This window comes from Pan paniscus, chromosome 8 (genome assembly GCF_029289425.2).
Source record: "Pan paniscus chromosome 8, NHGRI_mPanPan1-v2.0_pri, whole genome shotgun sequence".
In the NCBI taxonomy this organism is placed as follows: domain Eukaryota; kingdom Metazoa; phylum Chordata; class Mammalia; order Primates; family Hominidae; genus Pan; species Pan paniscus.
This window is the reverse complement of record NC_073257.2, coordinates 111774229-111791257: the sequence shown is the minus strand read 5'-3', so window position 1 is coordinate 111791257 and position 17029 is coordinate 111774229. Positions and strand designations below refer to the sequence as shown.

General features: G+C 44.0%; 1 protein-coding gene across 4 annotated transcripts in view; it reads left to right on the top strand.

Annotated features, from left to right (window-relative positions):
* DNMBP (dynamin binding protein) overlaps positions 1 to 17029 on the top strand; it is a 135096-nt gene that overhangs the window by 115143 nt on the left and 2924 nt on the right. For all 4 annotated transcript variants that reach the window (XM_034931272.3, XM_034931271.3, XM_024930435.4 and 1 more), the window contains 7 exons: positions 750 to 880; positions 2099 to 2203; positions 6557 to 6685; positions 8862 to 9194; positions 9630 to 9809; positions 11285 to 11483; positions 15162 to 15712. In XM_034931272.3, the coding sequence (XP_034787163.2) occupies positions 750 to 880; positions 2099 to 2203; positions 6557 to 6685; positions 8862 to 9194; positions 9630 to 9809; positions 11285 to 11483; positions 15162 to 15712 (1628 nt within the window). The remainder of the gene's footprint in view (positions 1 to 749; positions 881 to 2098; positions 2204 to 6556; positions 6686 to 8861; positions 9195 to 9629; positions 9810 to 11284; positions 11484 to 15161; positions 15713 to 17029) is intronic.

Genomic DNA, 17029 nt, shown 5'->3' with positions numbered 1-17029 from the left:
AGATATAATACAGTGTAACCTTTTTGTCTTTCCATTCTTCTCCACACTTTAAAGTTATCTAAAATCATTTCTCTGCCTTCTACTTCAACTGTGTCACCCTCATTAGGATGGGATGTTGACTGTGGCTTCTAAAGCTCTCTGGTCATCCAGCCCTTTCCCTTGGTTCAAATCTCCTAATGCGATGTAGTCTCCAACTTCTACAACCAGGTATACCTTTTTGCTGCCTCCCAGTCTTCCCCTTGCCACCCTTCTACTTTTATCTCTACACTTTTCTGTAGGTTGTGCCTAATGTTTAACATGGTAATTAAATTATTGCTGTATAGCATTTTACTATGGGAGACGATTGGATATCAATATCTCATTTGTGTATGGCACCATTTAAGATGGCCTTACAAGTATTGCTTTCTGCATTTTATTGAAGAGGAAAATGAGACTCAAGGTAAAATGACTGATTTAATGCCATACCTTAAGTGGCAGACCCGGGCATTGACTTCAGATTTCCTTAAGTTCTTTCCCTTAACACCCTCTGCTGTTTTCCTCCTTGTCTCTGACCCCTCTCCTGGCTGCCCATTGTCTCTCTGCTGTGCTTCAGATATCATGTCTGTCCATAAATCATTATTTGGATTAATATTTTGTTATAAGCTCATTGAAGACAAGGACTAGCTCCCGTTTGGGTGTTCATCTCATTTTATGGCTCATTTTGTAGTATGTCCATGCTGAGGAAAGTGCTTTTCTGACTTACTCCCTAGTCCTCAAGTACCGTAAGGGTGATGAAGATAGCCTTATGGAGAAAATTTCCAAACTGAACATCCACTCCATCATCAAGAAATCCAACCGAGTTAGCAGTCACCTGAAGCATCTCACTGGCTTTGCTCCTCAGGTGAGATCCCCATCCTGGAAGGCTTAGCGCATCTTTGACAGCTTTTCAGGGCTCCGTGAGACAGCCTGCCTGGCGTCAATTGGCGTGGTTCCCTTCCTCAGACGTCCTCTGGTTTTACGAGCTGGTGGAGACAGGGCCCTCCAGCTGCTGGTTACAAAGGCAAATTAGAGGGTCAGATCAGTTGACATGTAATAATTATGGTAGTTTTCACCACCTCTAAGGAGCTTATAATTGATTTGGTGGGACAAAACTATAGTTGTAGACTTACTAAGCTAGCAGGAATTTAAGAGATCACCTAGTTGGATACATGATGTTACAAAGAAGGAAACGTTAAGTGTAAGAGATTGAAAAACAGTTTATCGGCAATGCTGAAAGTTGACCTGAAGTCTCCAGACATCATTCTGCTATACTATATATATTAAGGTACAATTCATGGAAAATATAAACCAGAAAATAGTCCATTGCTAGGTTTTGTATTTTGTTCTCCAAATGCTATAGTATTTTAGAAAAACAGTTCAGTGAGAGCAAGAGTCATGTTGACCTGAGCCTTATAGGAAGGGGGCAGGCATGCCACAGGGAGGGAGAAGACCTGCCAGGCAGGGGAACCTCATGAGGAACAGTCCTAGGATCAGCAGACATGGCAGTGCTGGGGTGAAGAGGGCAGCCTGGCCAGAGCAGAGGGCTTGCAAAGAAGGTTTAAAGGAGGGCCTGTGTGTATTTTGGAGGTCTTTTGAAACCACATGCAGGTGTTTAAATCAATTCACTATGATTCAGGAAAACATTAAAGGTTTAAAATGTGAACAAAAGATGTTTTTAAGAAAGCTACTTTTGGCTGGGCGTGGTGGCTCATGCCTATAATCCCAGCACTCTGGGAGGCCAAGGTGGGGTGGATCACCTGAGATCAGGAGTTCGAGACTAGTCTGGCCAACATGGTGCAACCTCATCTCTACTAGTAATACAAAAATGAGCTGGGCGTGGTGGTGCAAGCCTGTAATCTCAGCTATGCGAGAGGCTGAGGCAGGAGAATTGCTTGAATCCAGGAGGCGGAGGTTGCAGTGAGCCAAGATCATGCCATTGCACTCCAACCTGGGCGACAAGAGCAAAACTCTGTCTCCACAAAAAAAAAAAAAAAAAAAAAAAAAGCAAGCAAGCTACTTTTGCCAGTAAGATTAAAGGAGTGTCCAAATTTGCTAACAGCACTTGTTTATTTTTGAACAGATAAAAGATGAAGTATTTGAAGAAACAGAAAAAAACTTCCGAATGCAAGAAAGATTGATTAAGTCTTTTATCCGAGACCTGTCTCTCTACCTCCAGCACATCCGGGTGAGCGTCAACATCACTGTAGTTAGATTAACATACGATGTAATTCTGTCCCCTTTCCTGTTCATCAGTCATATTGTTTAATGAATGCTGAGTAATCTGGACTCAAATCACTATTATGCCCCATCATACTTTTTGTTGAGATGCCAATAGGTTATTTAACAGTAATAGCATTTAGATCAATGTTGTCATATTCATTTCAAAGCAGCCCAACTTTTTCCACCCTCTTTTTGGTCTTCATCACCCTTCATCCCACACACACCTTATTTTTCTTGTACTTATTACAGTTCATTTTGTCAAAACCAGTTTGAAAATCAAATATTGAATGCAAAAGCTAGGAAGCTGTAAACAGGAAATGTAAACAAGAAAGAACAAGCAGTGAATATGAGTAAGAGAATGTTCCTATGTGGTATGCTTTCTGATCACTTCAGCTCCCAATTTATTAATATTCAGTTGCTATAAGGCCTCTAAAGGTATTAGAGCCATAAACAGCTTTGAGATCTAGAGAAGCCAAGGAGATCAGGTGAGCCTAGGTCTTTCCTTGCCTCAAGCAATGCTTCCTCCCTGAGGTCAGAACCAGCACCACCATCCTTTCTATTCTTGTCTCTAATTTCTCTATTGATTTAATATAGGATGCTGTGAGTGTACTGGATACTCCTGTCCCTCTGATCTTTTAGAGACAGAGTCTCTTTCTCTCACCCAGACTGGAGTGCAATAGTACCATCATAGCTCAGTGCAGTCTCCAAGTCCTGGGCTCAAGCAATCCTCCCACCTCAGTGGCTGGGACCACAGGTGCACACCACCACACCTGGCTAATTTTTTTAAGCAGAGATGAGGTCTTACTATGTTGCCCAGGCTGGTCTTAAACTGGCCTCCTGAAGTGCTGGGATTACAGGCATGAGCCACCATGTCCAGCCTGAACATCTGATCTTATAAAAGAATTTCCTTAAAAGGAATCCTTAACTTTTTTTAAAAAAAGTTTTTAAACTGAATAAAATGGTATAAAATTTAAAGGTACCAAAGGGCTAAGTAAAAATAATTATTCCTCCTACCTTGTCACCTTCTATAGAGACAGTCACCATCCATTAAGTTCTTCCCTCCTATCAGAGATTTTGTGTGTGTGTAGGTGGGAGATACACTAGCATCTTGGGTTTCACAATCAAATTTCAGAAGTGATGTTGTAGCCATACACACAGAGGCCCATTGTTCTTTTTTCCTTTGAGACAGAGTCTCACTCTCGCCAGGCTAGAGTGCAGTGGCAGAATCTCAGCTCACTGCAACCTCCGCCTCCCGGGTTCAAGTGATTCTCCTGCCTCAGCCTCCCAAGTAGCTGAGGCGTACACCACCACGCCCAGCTAATTTTTGTATTTTTAATAGAAACGGAGTGTCATCATGTTGGCAAGGATGGTCTCGATCTCTTGACTTCATGATCCACCCACCTTGGTCTCCCAAAGTGTTGGAATTACAGGAGTGAGCCACCGCGCCTGGCCTTGGTCCATTGTTGTTTACAATTGCATAGTATATCACTGTGGACAAGTCATAATATATTTAACTAGTCCCCTGTTGGCAGATATTTAAATCGCTTGTAGTTGCAAAAGATTAGAACTAGTCATACAAGGAATATCCTTGTGAATACATCATTTTCTGATCTATGTGAGTCTGTCTGAAGGCCAGTGTACTTCTGAGCCAAATCTTGTGGCAGTATAAATTTTGACAACTACCGTTAAATGTCAGAGATGTTGTAAAGGTGAAAAGTTCCACAAGCAATATCCCTTGCTAACTCAGTGTTATCAAAACCAGTGGGTTTTATCTTTGCCTGCAAGAGAGGTAAAAAATATTTCAATATAGTTTAAATTGTCATTTCTTATATTAGGAATAGAGTTGAGAATATTCTTATATGTCTATATCATTATATTTTTCTGTGACTTACCTATATTCTGGCATCTTTATCAGTTTGTTGATCTCTGTATCTATTGGAGGAAATAGTCCTTTGTCTGAGATGGTTTGCAGATGTCCTCCCCCTACCTCAGTTTGTTGACTTCTGAGTTTTGCTTAAAGTGTTTTCTCCACATAAGAGTTTAAACTTGCATTTTATGGCTTCTTAGTTTTGTGTCATATGTAGAAAGGACTTTGCTGTTCCAACATTTAAAAATTCTCGTGTTTTAGTACTTTTATCATTCCATTTTTTAAGATTTTAAAATATTTTTTTAAGTTTTAAGATTAAATCATTGCTCTGTTTGGACTTTAGTAAATCAGATTTGAAGCAGGGATTCAACTTTATTTTTCCAGCTGGTTACCCAGTTGCCTATCATTTATTGAGTAAATAGCCAACTTCCACCCTTGTGTTTTAAAAATGTAGCTAGGGCCAGGCACAGTGGCTCATGCCTATAATCCCAACACTTTGGGAGGCCGAGTTGGGCAGATCAGCTGAGGTCAGGAGTTTGAGACCAACCTGGCCAACATGGTGAAACCCTGTCTCTACTAAAACTACAAAAATTAGCTGGGCATGATGGCAGGCACCTGTAATCCCAGCTACTCAGGAGGCTGAGGCAGGAGAATTGCTTGAAGCTGGGAGGTGGAGGTTGCAGTGAGCTGAGATCATGCCATTGCACTCCAGCCTGGGTGAGAGTAAGACTCCATCTCAAGAAAAATAAAACACACAATATTGGGGCAGCTACTGAGTATGTTTCTTTGTCTTGCTGCTTCATAGGACTTTCCCCTAATATCCCTCTCATGCTGATATCCCTCTGTTGGCCATTTTCTCCCCAGGTTTTCTAAAGTGTGACACTATACACCTGAGCCCTCAGCCCTTAAAAGGCTCACCTCCATAGCAGTGACTGATACATTTTGGGTTGGGATATATGTAACGTTGAAAACCATCTGATGGAAGTATCAATTTAGTTCTGACTGCTGACAGAAATTGAGAGAAAATGTTGAACAGTTTTGTCATGCCACAAAATGGAAAGCCTGCCCAATAATAAAATTAGATTGACTAACAGCGAGAAAACCAGCAAGAACATAAGCTGAGGGCCATTGGCTGGATAATTTGGTATCTACATTGGCATATGGGCTGATATTTGGGGACTTTATAACATTTCTTTAAAAGAAAACAAGAGGACATCACTTTTCACATTAGATCTCCCACTCAAGAGGAATTAGCAACATTCCCTGGGTTATCTTACTGATGAAGCCCTGGCTTTATATATACAGATATAAATATTAAAGACAAAAGGTCTAAAAATGTTATAAAAATAAAGCTTCAAACCAATGTATGAGGCACTGATGGTTTTGCTTAGGGACTTTGCTTAGGAATGGGAAACCAGGTTGTGATGATCAGTAGCACGGCAGGGCAGTTGTCTTTGAGACGGTGACAGCATGAACCAAGACTTGAGGAAGGAGAGGTGACTGGTCATTATCCTAATCCTATAGGAATCATCTTGGTTCTAATTTGATAATTTACTTTTTGGTAAATTAAGAATCCCTATTAGGGACATAGGGGAATGCCAAAGAGATGGTAAAAGCCCTCAACACTTTTTTAAGAATTAAAAATCTTAGACTTTTCTCTGTTTGCCCTTGAAATAGACTAATGGAGTATTTAGTTTGTTTGGGTTACAGCCCAGCATTGTAGAGATGGGGTCTCACCATGCTGGCCAGGCTGCTCTCGAAAGAAAGCCTGGAAAACCAACCTGGAGTTCAAACTCAGTCACTGTCAGGAGGAGTTGACTATGTGATAGTGGAGTCAGCAAACAAAACAGACAAAAGTCTCTACCTTTGTGGAGCTTGCATTTTTACCAGGAGGGTGGGTGAGGGAGATCACGACAATAAGCAAGCATTAGTCAATTCTAATCATGTGAGAGGGTATTTTTTTGCAAAGACAAAAAAAGGAAGCAGCACAGCAGGAGCTATTGGGAGTGCCAGGGTCGGATGGGAAACCAGGTTGTGAGGATCAGTAACGTGGCAGGACAGTTGTCTTTGAGATGGTGACAGCATGAACCAAGACTTGAGGAAGGAGAGGTGACTGGTCATTATCCTAATCCTATAGGAATCATCTTGGTTCTAATTTGATAATTTACTCTTTGGTAAATTAAGAAACCCTATTAGGGACATAGGGGAATGCTAAAGAGATGATAAAAGCCCTCAACAATTTTTTTAAGAATTAAAAGTCTTAGACTTTTCTCTGTGCCCCGTAAGTCATAGTTTATGAAAATATGCTTATTTCAAAGCTAAAATACCAGACTAGTGAGAAAATTTCAAATTATGGAACTCATTTTTCCAAGACTGCTATTCAGGGTGATGTATGACAAAAGCTGGAAAGTTCTATCTGTTCTGACTTGTGTCTGTCCTAACTGGCTCCAGGAGTCCGCATGTGTGAAAGTGGTGGCTGCTGTGAGCATGTGGGATGTGTGCATGGAGAGAGGACACCGGGACCTGGAGCAGTTCGAGAGGGTGCATCGCTACATCAGTGACCAGCTCTTCACAAACTTTGTAAGTAACTTTTTCTTCAAAAGTTGGCCCCTTCCCAGGGTCATCTCAAATACATCAGCTCATGCAAGTCAGTTCCACGGACACAGGCCCTGGGCACCAGGCATATTAGTCATCCTTTAGCTATATTCATATTGGGGTTTGATATTCACAACATGACTTTCAATTAGTTAAACGGAGATGTAGGACCTGTGTCTGTACAAACAGGTTTTTTAAAAAATAGCTTGTGATTAATTTAGTTTCAGAGGACAAAGGAAAACTAGGCAGTGAACTCTGATCAAATAAAAGCAACTATAGGAATAATAACTTGAAGAGGGTCCAGGCACAGTGGCTCATGCCTGTAATCCTAGCACTTTGAGAGGCAGAGGCAGGCAGATCCCTTGAGGTCAGGAGTTCAAGACCAGCCTGGCCAAGGTGGTGAAACCCTGCTGCTACTAAAAATACAAAAATTAGCAGGGCATGGTGGTGGGCACCTGTAATCCCAGGTACTCAGGAGGCCGAGGCCGGAGAATAGCTTGAACCCAGGAGGAGGAGGTTGCAATGAACCAAGATAGCACCACTGTACTCCAGCCTGGGCAACAGAGCAAGACTCTGCCTCAAAAAAAAAAAAAAAAACCTTGAAGACAAATATTTAGGAATATAGTTAATATGTTACCAAAGAGATTTGAGATGGTAAAAACTACTTTAAGTCCGGGCACGGTGGCTCACGCCTCTAATCCCAGCATTTTGGGAGGCCGAGGTGGGCGGATCACCTGAGGTTGGGAGTTGAGACCAGCCTGACCAACATGGAGAAACCCCGTCTCTACTAAAAATACAAAATTAGCCAGGTGTGGTGGCACACACCTGTAATCCCAGCTACTCGGGAGGCTGAGGCAGGAGAATTGCTTGAACCTGGAAGGTGGAGGTCATGGTGAGCCGAGATCATGCCATTGTACTCCAGCCTGGGCAACAAGAGCGAAACTCTGTCTCAAAAAAAAATTACTTGAAGTACTGAAGACCAAATTTCTTGAGAAATCCTAAATCCATATATATGGGATTGTTTAATCCCTTGTAGAAAAAACTGGATGGGGTTTGATAGTTTTGTAGGGATCTATAAGTGGCCCGAGAGTGAAAAAGACATGCCCACCTGGGGAGCTGACAGGTGTTCTAATTGTACATTATTTTTAATAAGATGCTACTAAGTACTACTAAGTACCTGTTTATGTTCTTTATGTATTCATTGCCTTACCCTTAATGTCTGTGTGTTAGAAAGAAAGAGAAAAATTTATTATTTTTGTTTTGAGATGGAGTCTCACTCTGTCACCCAGGCTGCAGTGCAGTGGCACAATCTCGGCTCACTGCAACCTCTGCCTCCCAGGTTCAAGCGATTCTCCTGCCTCAGCCTCCCAAGGAGCTGGGACTACAGGCATGCACCACCATACCTGCCTAATTTTTGTATTTTTAGTAGAGACGGGGTTTTGCCAGGCTGGTCTCAAACTTCTGACCTCAAGTGGTCTGCCCACCTTGGCCTCCCAAAGTGCTGGGATTATGGGCATGAGCCACCGTTCCCAACCAAGAGAAAAATTCTTTGGAAGATAAAAATGGGGGCTGTGCGCAGTGGCTGACGCCTGTAATCCCAACTACTTGGGAGGCTGAGGCTGCAGTGAGCCGAGATTGCACCACTGCACTCCAGCCTGGGTGACAGAGCAAGACTCTGTCTCAAAAAAAAAAAAAAAAAATGGGTATTACCTAGTTATGATTAAAGGTTTATGAGTGTATGAAAGTTATTCCACCTCAGATTTATGTAACAACTAACTCTGGAGTTAAATTCAAGCTATGTAGACATGTACACATAATAAATGTTACCAGGTAAACTTCACGGCTGGTTTCTAATGCACACATCATATCAGTGTGCAGCTTAGCATTTATCACCTCAAGGAGGTCAAGTGAGATTAGTATATTTTACATACTCCTTGATTTGGGAATTGAAGATATCTAGTGAGAAGTCTTGTGGAGTATTTAAGTAGAGGCTAGTGATGGGTTAGTAGAATACTGTTGTATATCTGTATGGGTTTAGCTTGTGTACTAGAAATGAAGTAGGTGGTTCAGGACACAATAAAGTCAGCCTTAAGAGTGACTTGGATAATCACAAATGTGGGATGCTGTCCAGCTGAGCAATGTGCCTTTCTCGTCCCTACAGAAGGAGAGGACAGAGCGGCTTGTCATCTCCCCCTTAAATCAGTTACTGAGCATGTTTACAGGGCCCCATAAGCTGGTACAGAAACGCTTTGACAAGCTCCTGGACTTCTATAACTGTACAGAACGGGCAGAGAAGCTAAAGGACAAGAAGACCCTGGAGGAGCTGCAGTCGGCCCGGAACAACTATGAGGCCCTGAATGCGCAGCTGCTGGATGAGCTGCCCAAGTTCCACCAGTACGCCCAGGGCCTCTTCACCAACTGTGTCCACGGCTACGCTGAAGCCCACTGTGACTTTGTGCACCAGGCTCTGGAGCAATTAAAGCCACTGCTTTCGGTGAGTTTCTTACCCGTTCAGTGGGATGGTCATCTATGGCCTTTGCCTGGTATTTTTCTGGGAAAAATGGTAGCATGGTTTGAAAAATTATCTGAATTAGATAAACTGAACGTGTCACTAGTTCATCCCTCAGGAAATCTTAATCCCTTGATGGTGTCATGAAGCCTGTGGCTTCTGAAACATCCTTTTCCCTCTTGAGCAGTTCCCAGAAGAGCCAGCCAACCTGGCCCGCAGGCAGTGCCCTGGAGAACTTGTGTCTTGCATCAGGCTGCTGTGTCGGTAGCTCAGAGAGTGAGCTGCAGCTGAACTTTAGCTTCCAGTGGTTCTAAGGAGACTTGTCAGTCCGGGATCTTTCATCGTGTTTTCTTCTTGTCTCTGGGATCTTTTATTGTGTTTTCTTCTTTTCTCTATCTCTGCTCTTCCCATGGACTCCAGTTACTCAAAGTGGCTGGCAGAGAGGGAAACCTTATTGCCATCTTCCACGAAGAGCACAGCAGAGTTCTGCAGCAACTCCAGGTTTTTACCTTCTTCCCGGAGTCTCTTCCAGCTACCAAGAAGCCGTTTGAGAGGAAAACCATTGACCGCCAGTCTGCTCGAAAGCCACTCCTGGGCCTGGTGAGTAGGGAACTGAGAGCAGCAGCCCCGCCTCGGGGTAAAGAGTGGGAACCCTGCAGCCAGGCCCCCAGGCCCAGATCCCACTATTGGAGTTTCTGTATTTCATAATAAATGGAGAATAGTGTTGCATTCTCACCCATCATGGGCTCATGCATTCACTGTTTTTTTTTTTTTTGAGACAGAGTTTCATTCTGTTGCCAGGCTGGAGTGCAGTGGTGTGATCTCGGCTCACTACAACCTGCGCCTTCTGGGTTCAAGTGAATTCTCCTGCTTCAGCCTCCCAAGTAGCTGGGACTACAGGCACACGCCACTACGCCCAGCTAATTTTTGTATTTTTTAGTAGAGATGGGGTTTTACCATGTTGGGCAGGGTGGTCTCGATCTCTTGACCTTGTGATCTGTCCGCCTCAGCCTCCCAAAGTGCTGGGATTACAGGCATGAGCCACCATGCCCAGGCTTTTTTTTTGGGGGGGGGGGGCGGGATTAACCCAGTATTAATGAACCAATGAATTAATTCAGGAAACTGATTTAAGGGTATAATAATTCTGCCAGGCCTATTTTTTTTATCATGTATTCATAAAAGTAATACAGCTAAACAGTTAATGGTTGGCTTCCTTTTTTACCTGGAGTTAGTCTTTTTTAACCTCAGTTCTTCCATATTTTAAAAATTAGCATAAGGCACACCAGCTAGAGGACTGCTGATATATCTTCGCTTACAATATTTTTGCCCCATATGATCCCATAGACATTAATTTATATTACCTTAAAAGGGAGAATTGTGATTTTTTGAGACAGAGCCTTGCTCTGTCACCCAGGCTGGAATGCAGTGGTCTGATCTTGGCTCACTGCATCCTCCACCCTCCCAGGTTCAAGTGATTCTCCTGCCTCAGCCTCTTGAGTAGCTGGGATTACAGGCATGCGTTACCATGCCTGTATTGTATTTTTAGTAGAGACAGGGTTTCACTATGTTGACCAGACTGGTCTCCAAGTCCTGGCCTCAAGTGATCTTCCCACCTTGGCCTCCCAAAGTGCTGGGATTACAGGTGTGAGCCACCATGCCCAGCCTGAATTTATTATTATCTTTTTTCTTATGACTTCCTTGTTTTCACAGGTGGGGAAGTCAAGATAGATGAACCTAACCGAGAATGTCCCTAACAAAATACAAGACGACCTACTAATATCACTTAGATATTTTGATTTTTTTTAAGTGGTATTTTAATCACGTTTGTCACAAGAAAACAAATGTAAGAATAGGTGTGTGTTAAATTTTCTTAACTATAAAGGCATCAAACATTGCCTAAGGGCTCTTGATTTTTACCTAGCCACATGGGCTGGCTTCATCACAAAAACATCTGATGGGAGTGAGATGGGCAGTGACTGACTGTCCCTGCCTCATTTCTGGCCACATGTTGGGATGAAATATGGCTGCTGGGGTAGTGGCCACTGAGAGATTTTTGTTAACGTCTTACCTTTCAGCCAAGTTACATGCTACAGTCAGAAGAACTCCGGGCCTCCCTTCTGGCCAGGTATCCCCCTGAAAAACTCTTCCAGGCAGAACGGAACTTCAATGCTGCTCAAGACTTGGATGTCTCACTTTTGGAAGGTGACCTGGTGGGTGTGATTAAGAAAAAAGACCCCATGGGCAGTCAGAACCGCTGGCTGATTGACAATGGAGGTAAGAATTTTAAGCAGCAGAGGATTGTAACTGGAAAAAAAAAAATAGTAGTTTTGGCTGCACCCGAATCCGGACTAGGCCAGGAAAAAAAAACAAAAAGTATCTTTGATTAAGGGGAAAAATAACCTGAAAAATAACCTTAACCTTCTCTAGAGAGTGAAGATCATTACTGAAACAAAACCTCTTTTTGTTTTGACAAATTCCAGAGGAGACACTGTTGCTTATCATGCAAGCTCTTGCCATATCTTACAGCACTTACAGGCAGGAAGTCCTGCCTCACGGAATCCTGTTCCTTCTTAGCCTGTTCCCAGTATGCCACAAAATAAGCTGCCCTCTTTTCAAATTTTTTTTTTTTTTTTTTTTTTTTTTTGTGGCAGTCTTGCTCTGTTGTCCAGGCTGGAGTGCAGTGGCACAATCATAGCTTATTACTCCTGGGTTCAAGGGATCCTCCTGTCCTAGCTGGGACTACAGGTATGCCATCATGCCCAGCTAATTTTTTAATAATTTTATAGATATTACATCTTGCCATGTTGTCCAGGCTGGTCTCCAACTTCTAGGTTCAAGCCATCCTCCTGCCTGGACCTCCTAAAATGCTGGGATTATAGGTGTGACCACCGCACCCAGCACCTCTTCCAGTTTCCATGAATTTGTCTTGTGGAAATTAAAAACCTGTGGGATTTCATTTGCTTTCTTCTCCCCATGACAGTTTTACCTCATGACTATTTAGGGAATTACTTTAAAAACAGCTTACAACTTTTTTGGAGGGAGAGTGATTTACAGAATTTAAGTAAGTATACAAGGGATGATACTGATCTGTAATCCCTTTTTCCAAAATCCAAAAAGCTCTAAAACACAAGGATTTTTTTCAGAACACTTTTGCCAAAACCTGAATGAAGGTGATGTGAGACTATTTATAATTGTAACATCCCTTTTGGTGTGAATAGTCATGTGTATGTATTTTTCATTTTTATTATTTTTTAAGACAGGGTCTAGCTCTGTCACCCAGGCTAGAGTGCAGCAGCACGATCTTAGCTCACTGCAACCTCTGCCTTCAAGTGATTCTCCTGCCTCAGCCTCACAAGTAGCATGCACCACCACACCTGGCTAACTTTTTGTATTTTTTGTAGAGACGGGGTTTCACCATGTTGACCAGGCTGGTCTCCAACTCCTAACCTCAGGTGATCCATCCCACCTTGACCTTCCAAAGTGCCAGGATTACAAGCATGAGCCACGGCACCTGGCCTTATTTTTTTTTAAATGCTTGATTGCAATCTGATTCAGCCAAGAGGTTGCTCACATCATGGATGGATGACTACAGCTCCAACATGAATGACACAAAAACATCAGAACTTTCCTATTTGCAATTATGTGAGATACTTTAAGTTTTAGTTTATAACTGACACATACTTGTTCGTATCTATGGGGTATGGTGCGATAATTTTGAGATAGGGTCTAGCTTTGTCACCCAGGCTGGATTGTAGTGGCACAATCTTGGCTCACTGCAGCCTCCACCTCCCAGGCTCAAGCAATCCTCCTGTCTCGGCCTCCTGAGTAGCTGGGACCAGAGGCATGCATGACCATGCCCAGTTAATTTTATTTTAGTAGAGACAGTCTCCCTGTGTTGCCCAGGCTATAAACTTGTCATTTTTTTGCAGAGATGTCATTCAGAATCCTTGGCTTCTAGCCATCTTGAAATATACATTATCATTAGCTATAGTAACCTTACTGTGCAATAGAACACCAGAGCTTATTTCTCCTAACTTTGTACCTGTTGAGCAACCTCTCCCCAGACTCACCTCCCCGTCCACCACCCCCAGCCTCTGGTATCTAGCATTCTACTCTCAACCTCTATGAGATCAACTTGTCTAGATTCCACGTGAATGAGATTATATGGTATTTGTCTTTCTGCGCCTGGCTCATTTCACTTAACATGTCCTCCAGGTTCAACCATGTGGCCGCAAATGACAGGATCTCATTCTGAATATTCATTAACAGAATTGATTACGGGGTGCTGACCCTGCTGGGGGGTTTTACAAAATATATAGGATAGGTACTTGACTACCTTCCCAGAATTAAAAAGAATCTGAATTCCAAAACATATCTGGCCCTAAGCATTTTAGGTAGGGATTGTGGTCCCTATCTAGACAGACATCTATGTATTCACCACCCAGAACTGAAAAATGTCACATTTCTTGGTTTCTTTAAAAGCATCTTGTGGATTTTTTTTCTCCCCACTTCTGCTTACCCAGAACGAGAGATTAAAAGTGGGACAGGAAGGACAGAGGATGGAGCCTGTTAGGGTGACATCAGGTGACAGCTACTGCTGGGGTCAAAGACAGATGGACCTAAAGTCCCAAGCTGTTTAAGAAACTGCTCCATCCTTCAGTTTTTATCTACTCAAACTTGAGAAGTGGTAGCAGGAAGCCACAGTATTCAGATCAGCTGTCAGGTACAGGAAATGCATCAAAGATCAGTAGAGCGATGGCCATTGTTCTCGTGGAGGCTACATACTCTGGGCCTGTGCCTTGACAGTGTTATGAACAATTGTCACGTGGATGCTCACGCAATCCCTAGTTTATACTTGAGTTTTAGCCGAAAGCCCCCTTGGTCATCATCTTGGGCAATTTATTAAAGTGAACCATGTGCAGTACACGTTACGTGTATATTCTAACAAACAGTTTCCTACATTAGAACATTCTTCCAGTATATCCAGAGTCTCAGAGCAAAGGATTCACGTGTCCTGGTGGGAAAGAGGGCAGGGAGGTCTATGGAGGGGCTTCTTGAGCTAAGGCTTTTTTTTTATTTTATTTTATTTTTTGAGACGGAGTTTCGTTCTTGTTGCCCAGGTTGGAGTGCAATGGCGTGGTCTTGGCTCACTGCAACCTCTGGCTCCTGGGTTCAAGCGATTCTCCTGCCTTAGCCTCCTGAGTAGCTGGGATTACAGGCGCGCACCACCACACCCGGCTAATATTTTCGTATTTTTAATAGAGACGGGGCTTCACCATGTTGGCCAGGCTGGTTGTGAACTCCTGACCTCTGGTGATCTGCCCTCCTCAGCCACCCAAAGTGCCTGGATTACAGGTATGAGCCACTGTGTACCCAGTTTGTTTTGTTTCAAATAGAGATGAAGTCTCGCTGTGTTGACCAGGGAACTGGGCTCAAGCAATCCTCTCATCTCAGCTTCCCAAAGAGCTAGGATTACAGGCATGAGCTCCCGTGCGCGGCCGAGGCTGGTTCTTAACTCGGTCTTTTCCACACTTGCTGTATTTGAACATAGACTTAATCAAGCCTTTCTCTTAGGCATGATCTCAGTGTCCTATGACATTCTCTTCCCATGCCGGTTCCCAGACATGGATTGTTTTCATTGCTGTCTTCTCAGTTGGCCATGGGCCTCCTGAGCATGCATCTGTCGTGAGGTTGTGAACATGAATGAACCGGCAGGCAGCTGCGGCTCTTCATCTCTACCTACACACATCACATCCTGGGACTGTTCCAAGCCGCTTTGTCACTAGGCATTTTATTTTGTGTCTCTCACTATTGGCCTGGCTTTTGAGTTTTTGTTTTACTCTTCATTTTACAGATGAATAACCTAGATCAGTTTTTTTTCTCTCAATGCTCCCTCTGTCTGTCCAGCCTTCTGCTAAGAGTTCTTGTTTATATTTCCTGTTTCCTTTGTAGTCACCAAAGGCTTCGTGTACAGCTCCTTCCTAAAGCCCTACAATCCTCGCCGCAGCCACTCCGATGCCTCCGTGGGTAGCCACTCCTCCACAGAGTCTGAGCACGGCAGCTCCTCCCCCAGGTTCCCACGCCAGAACAGCGGCAGCACCCTGACCTTCAACCCCAGCAGCATGGCTGTATCCTTTACCTCGGGGTCTTGCCAGAAGCAGCCTCAAGATGCATCTCCTCCGCCAAAGGAATGTGACCAAGGAACTCTCAGTGCATCCCTAAATCCGAGTAATTCAGAGAGTAGTCCTTCCAGATGCCCTTCGGACCCAGACTCTACCTCCCAGCCAAGGTCAGGGGACTCTGCAGATGTAGCTAGAGACGTAAACCAACCCACTGCCACGCCGAGGAGCTACCGGAACTTCAGGCATCCAGAAATAGTTGGCTACTCCGTACCAGGACGAAATGGGCAAAGTCAAGACCTCGTCAAAGGATGTGCAAGAACAGCCCAGGCTCCGGAAGACAGAAGTACAGAGCCAGACGGCAGTGAGGCAGAAGGCAACCAGGTGAGCGCGTAAGCAGCCTGCCACTGTGGCACAGGCGGCAGCAGATGTGTTGTGGGTACCAGCGGGGGTGAGGCAGAAGCGGCTTGCCTGAGGCCTAGGGGTGATCTGAGATGAGCTCACAGACACACCTTTCAAGCACACAAGGAATCTCTGCCATCAGAGCCTTCTGAGCACCTTCCCCTGCTGATACTTCACAGGCTATTCCTGGACCCCTCTGTGTCACTGGGTGTTTAAAAGGTGCCATAATGACAACTTCATTATTCTTCCAGTTCACTAATTCTTCAGTTGTATAACATCCATTTAATCCACTTGTTTGGTTTTTGATTCAAGTAACCATACTTTTTTTTTTTTTTTTTTTTGAGGAGTTTGTCACCCAGGATGGAATGCATGATCTCAGCTCACTGCAACCTCCACCTCTCAAGTTCAAGCAATTCTCATTTCTCATGCCTCAGCTTCCTGAGTAGCTGGGATTACGGGTGTACACCAACACACCCAGCTAATTTTTGTATTTTCAGTAGAGACAGTCTTCACCATGTTGGCCAGGCTGGTCTGGAACTGCTGGCCTCAAGTGATCCGCCCACCTCGGCCTCCCAAAGTGCTGGGATTACAGGCGTGAGCCATTGTGCCCAGCCCCAGTTTTTCCTATTCTCTTTGTAATGGCCTGTTCCCGTTTATGAGTTTGATTGTAGGCTTTGTATCTCAAACGTTTTGGGGTTTTTTTTTTTTTTTTTTTTTTTGAGACAGAGTCTTGCTCTGTCGCCCAGGCTGGAGTGCAGTGGCGCAATCTCAGCTCACTGCAACCTCCACCTCCCAGGTTCAAGCGATTCTCCTGCCTCAGCTTCCTGAGTAGCTGGGACTACTTTATTAGAGACAGGGTTTCCCTATGTTGGCCAGGATGGTCTCGATCTCCTGACCTCGCTGCCTGCCTTGGCCTCCCAACTTGCTGGGATTACAGGCATGAGCCACCCACACCTGGCCATATCTTGAACTAACCTGTATGCTTTAAAGCCATTTTCAGATTCACAGCTGCAGAGTCTTTGCTGCACCCTTTGTTGCCTTTGCTTGCTCTTCAGTGGAGCATCTTCCTGTGTTGACTGTCGGTTTGTCTGCGAGCTCATCTCCAGAAGGATTTGCCCTCATGGGAAGGCCCAGTCGTGTCCTGGGTTGTAGAGGTGCTGCCTCTGCCACTGTCTGGATTCTAAGAGTCCAGTTTTTACCCACTTTCTCAGTTCAGGCTTCCCATAGCACATTCCTCAGTGCCATAGCCGAGCTTTGTGCATGCTCGTTTTTCTGGTGATTTCTCTTACTACCTACTTC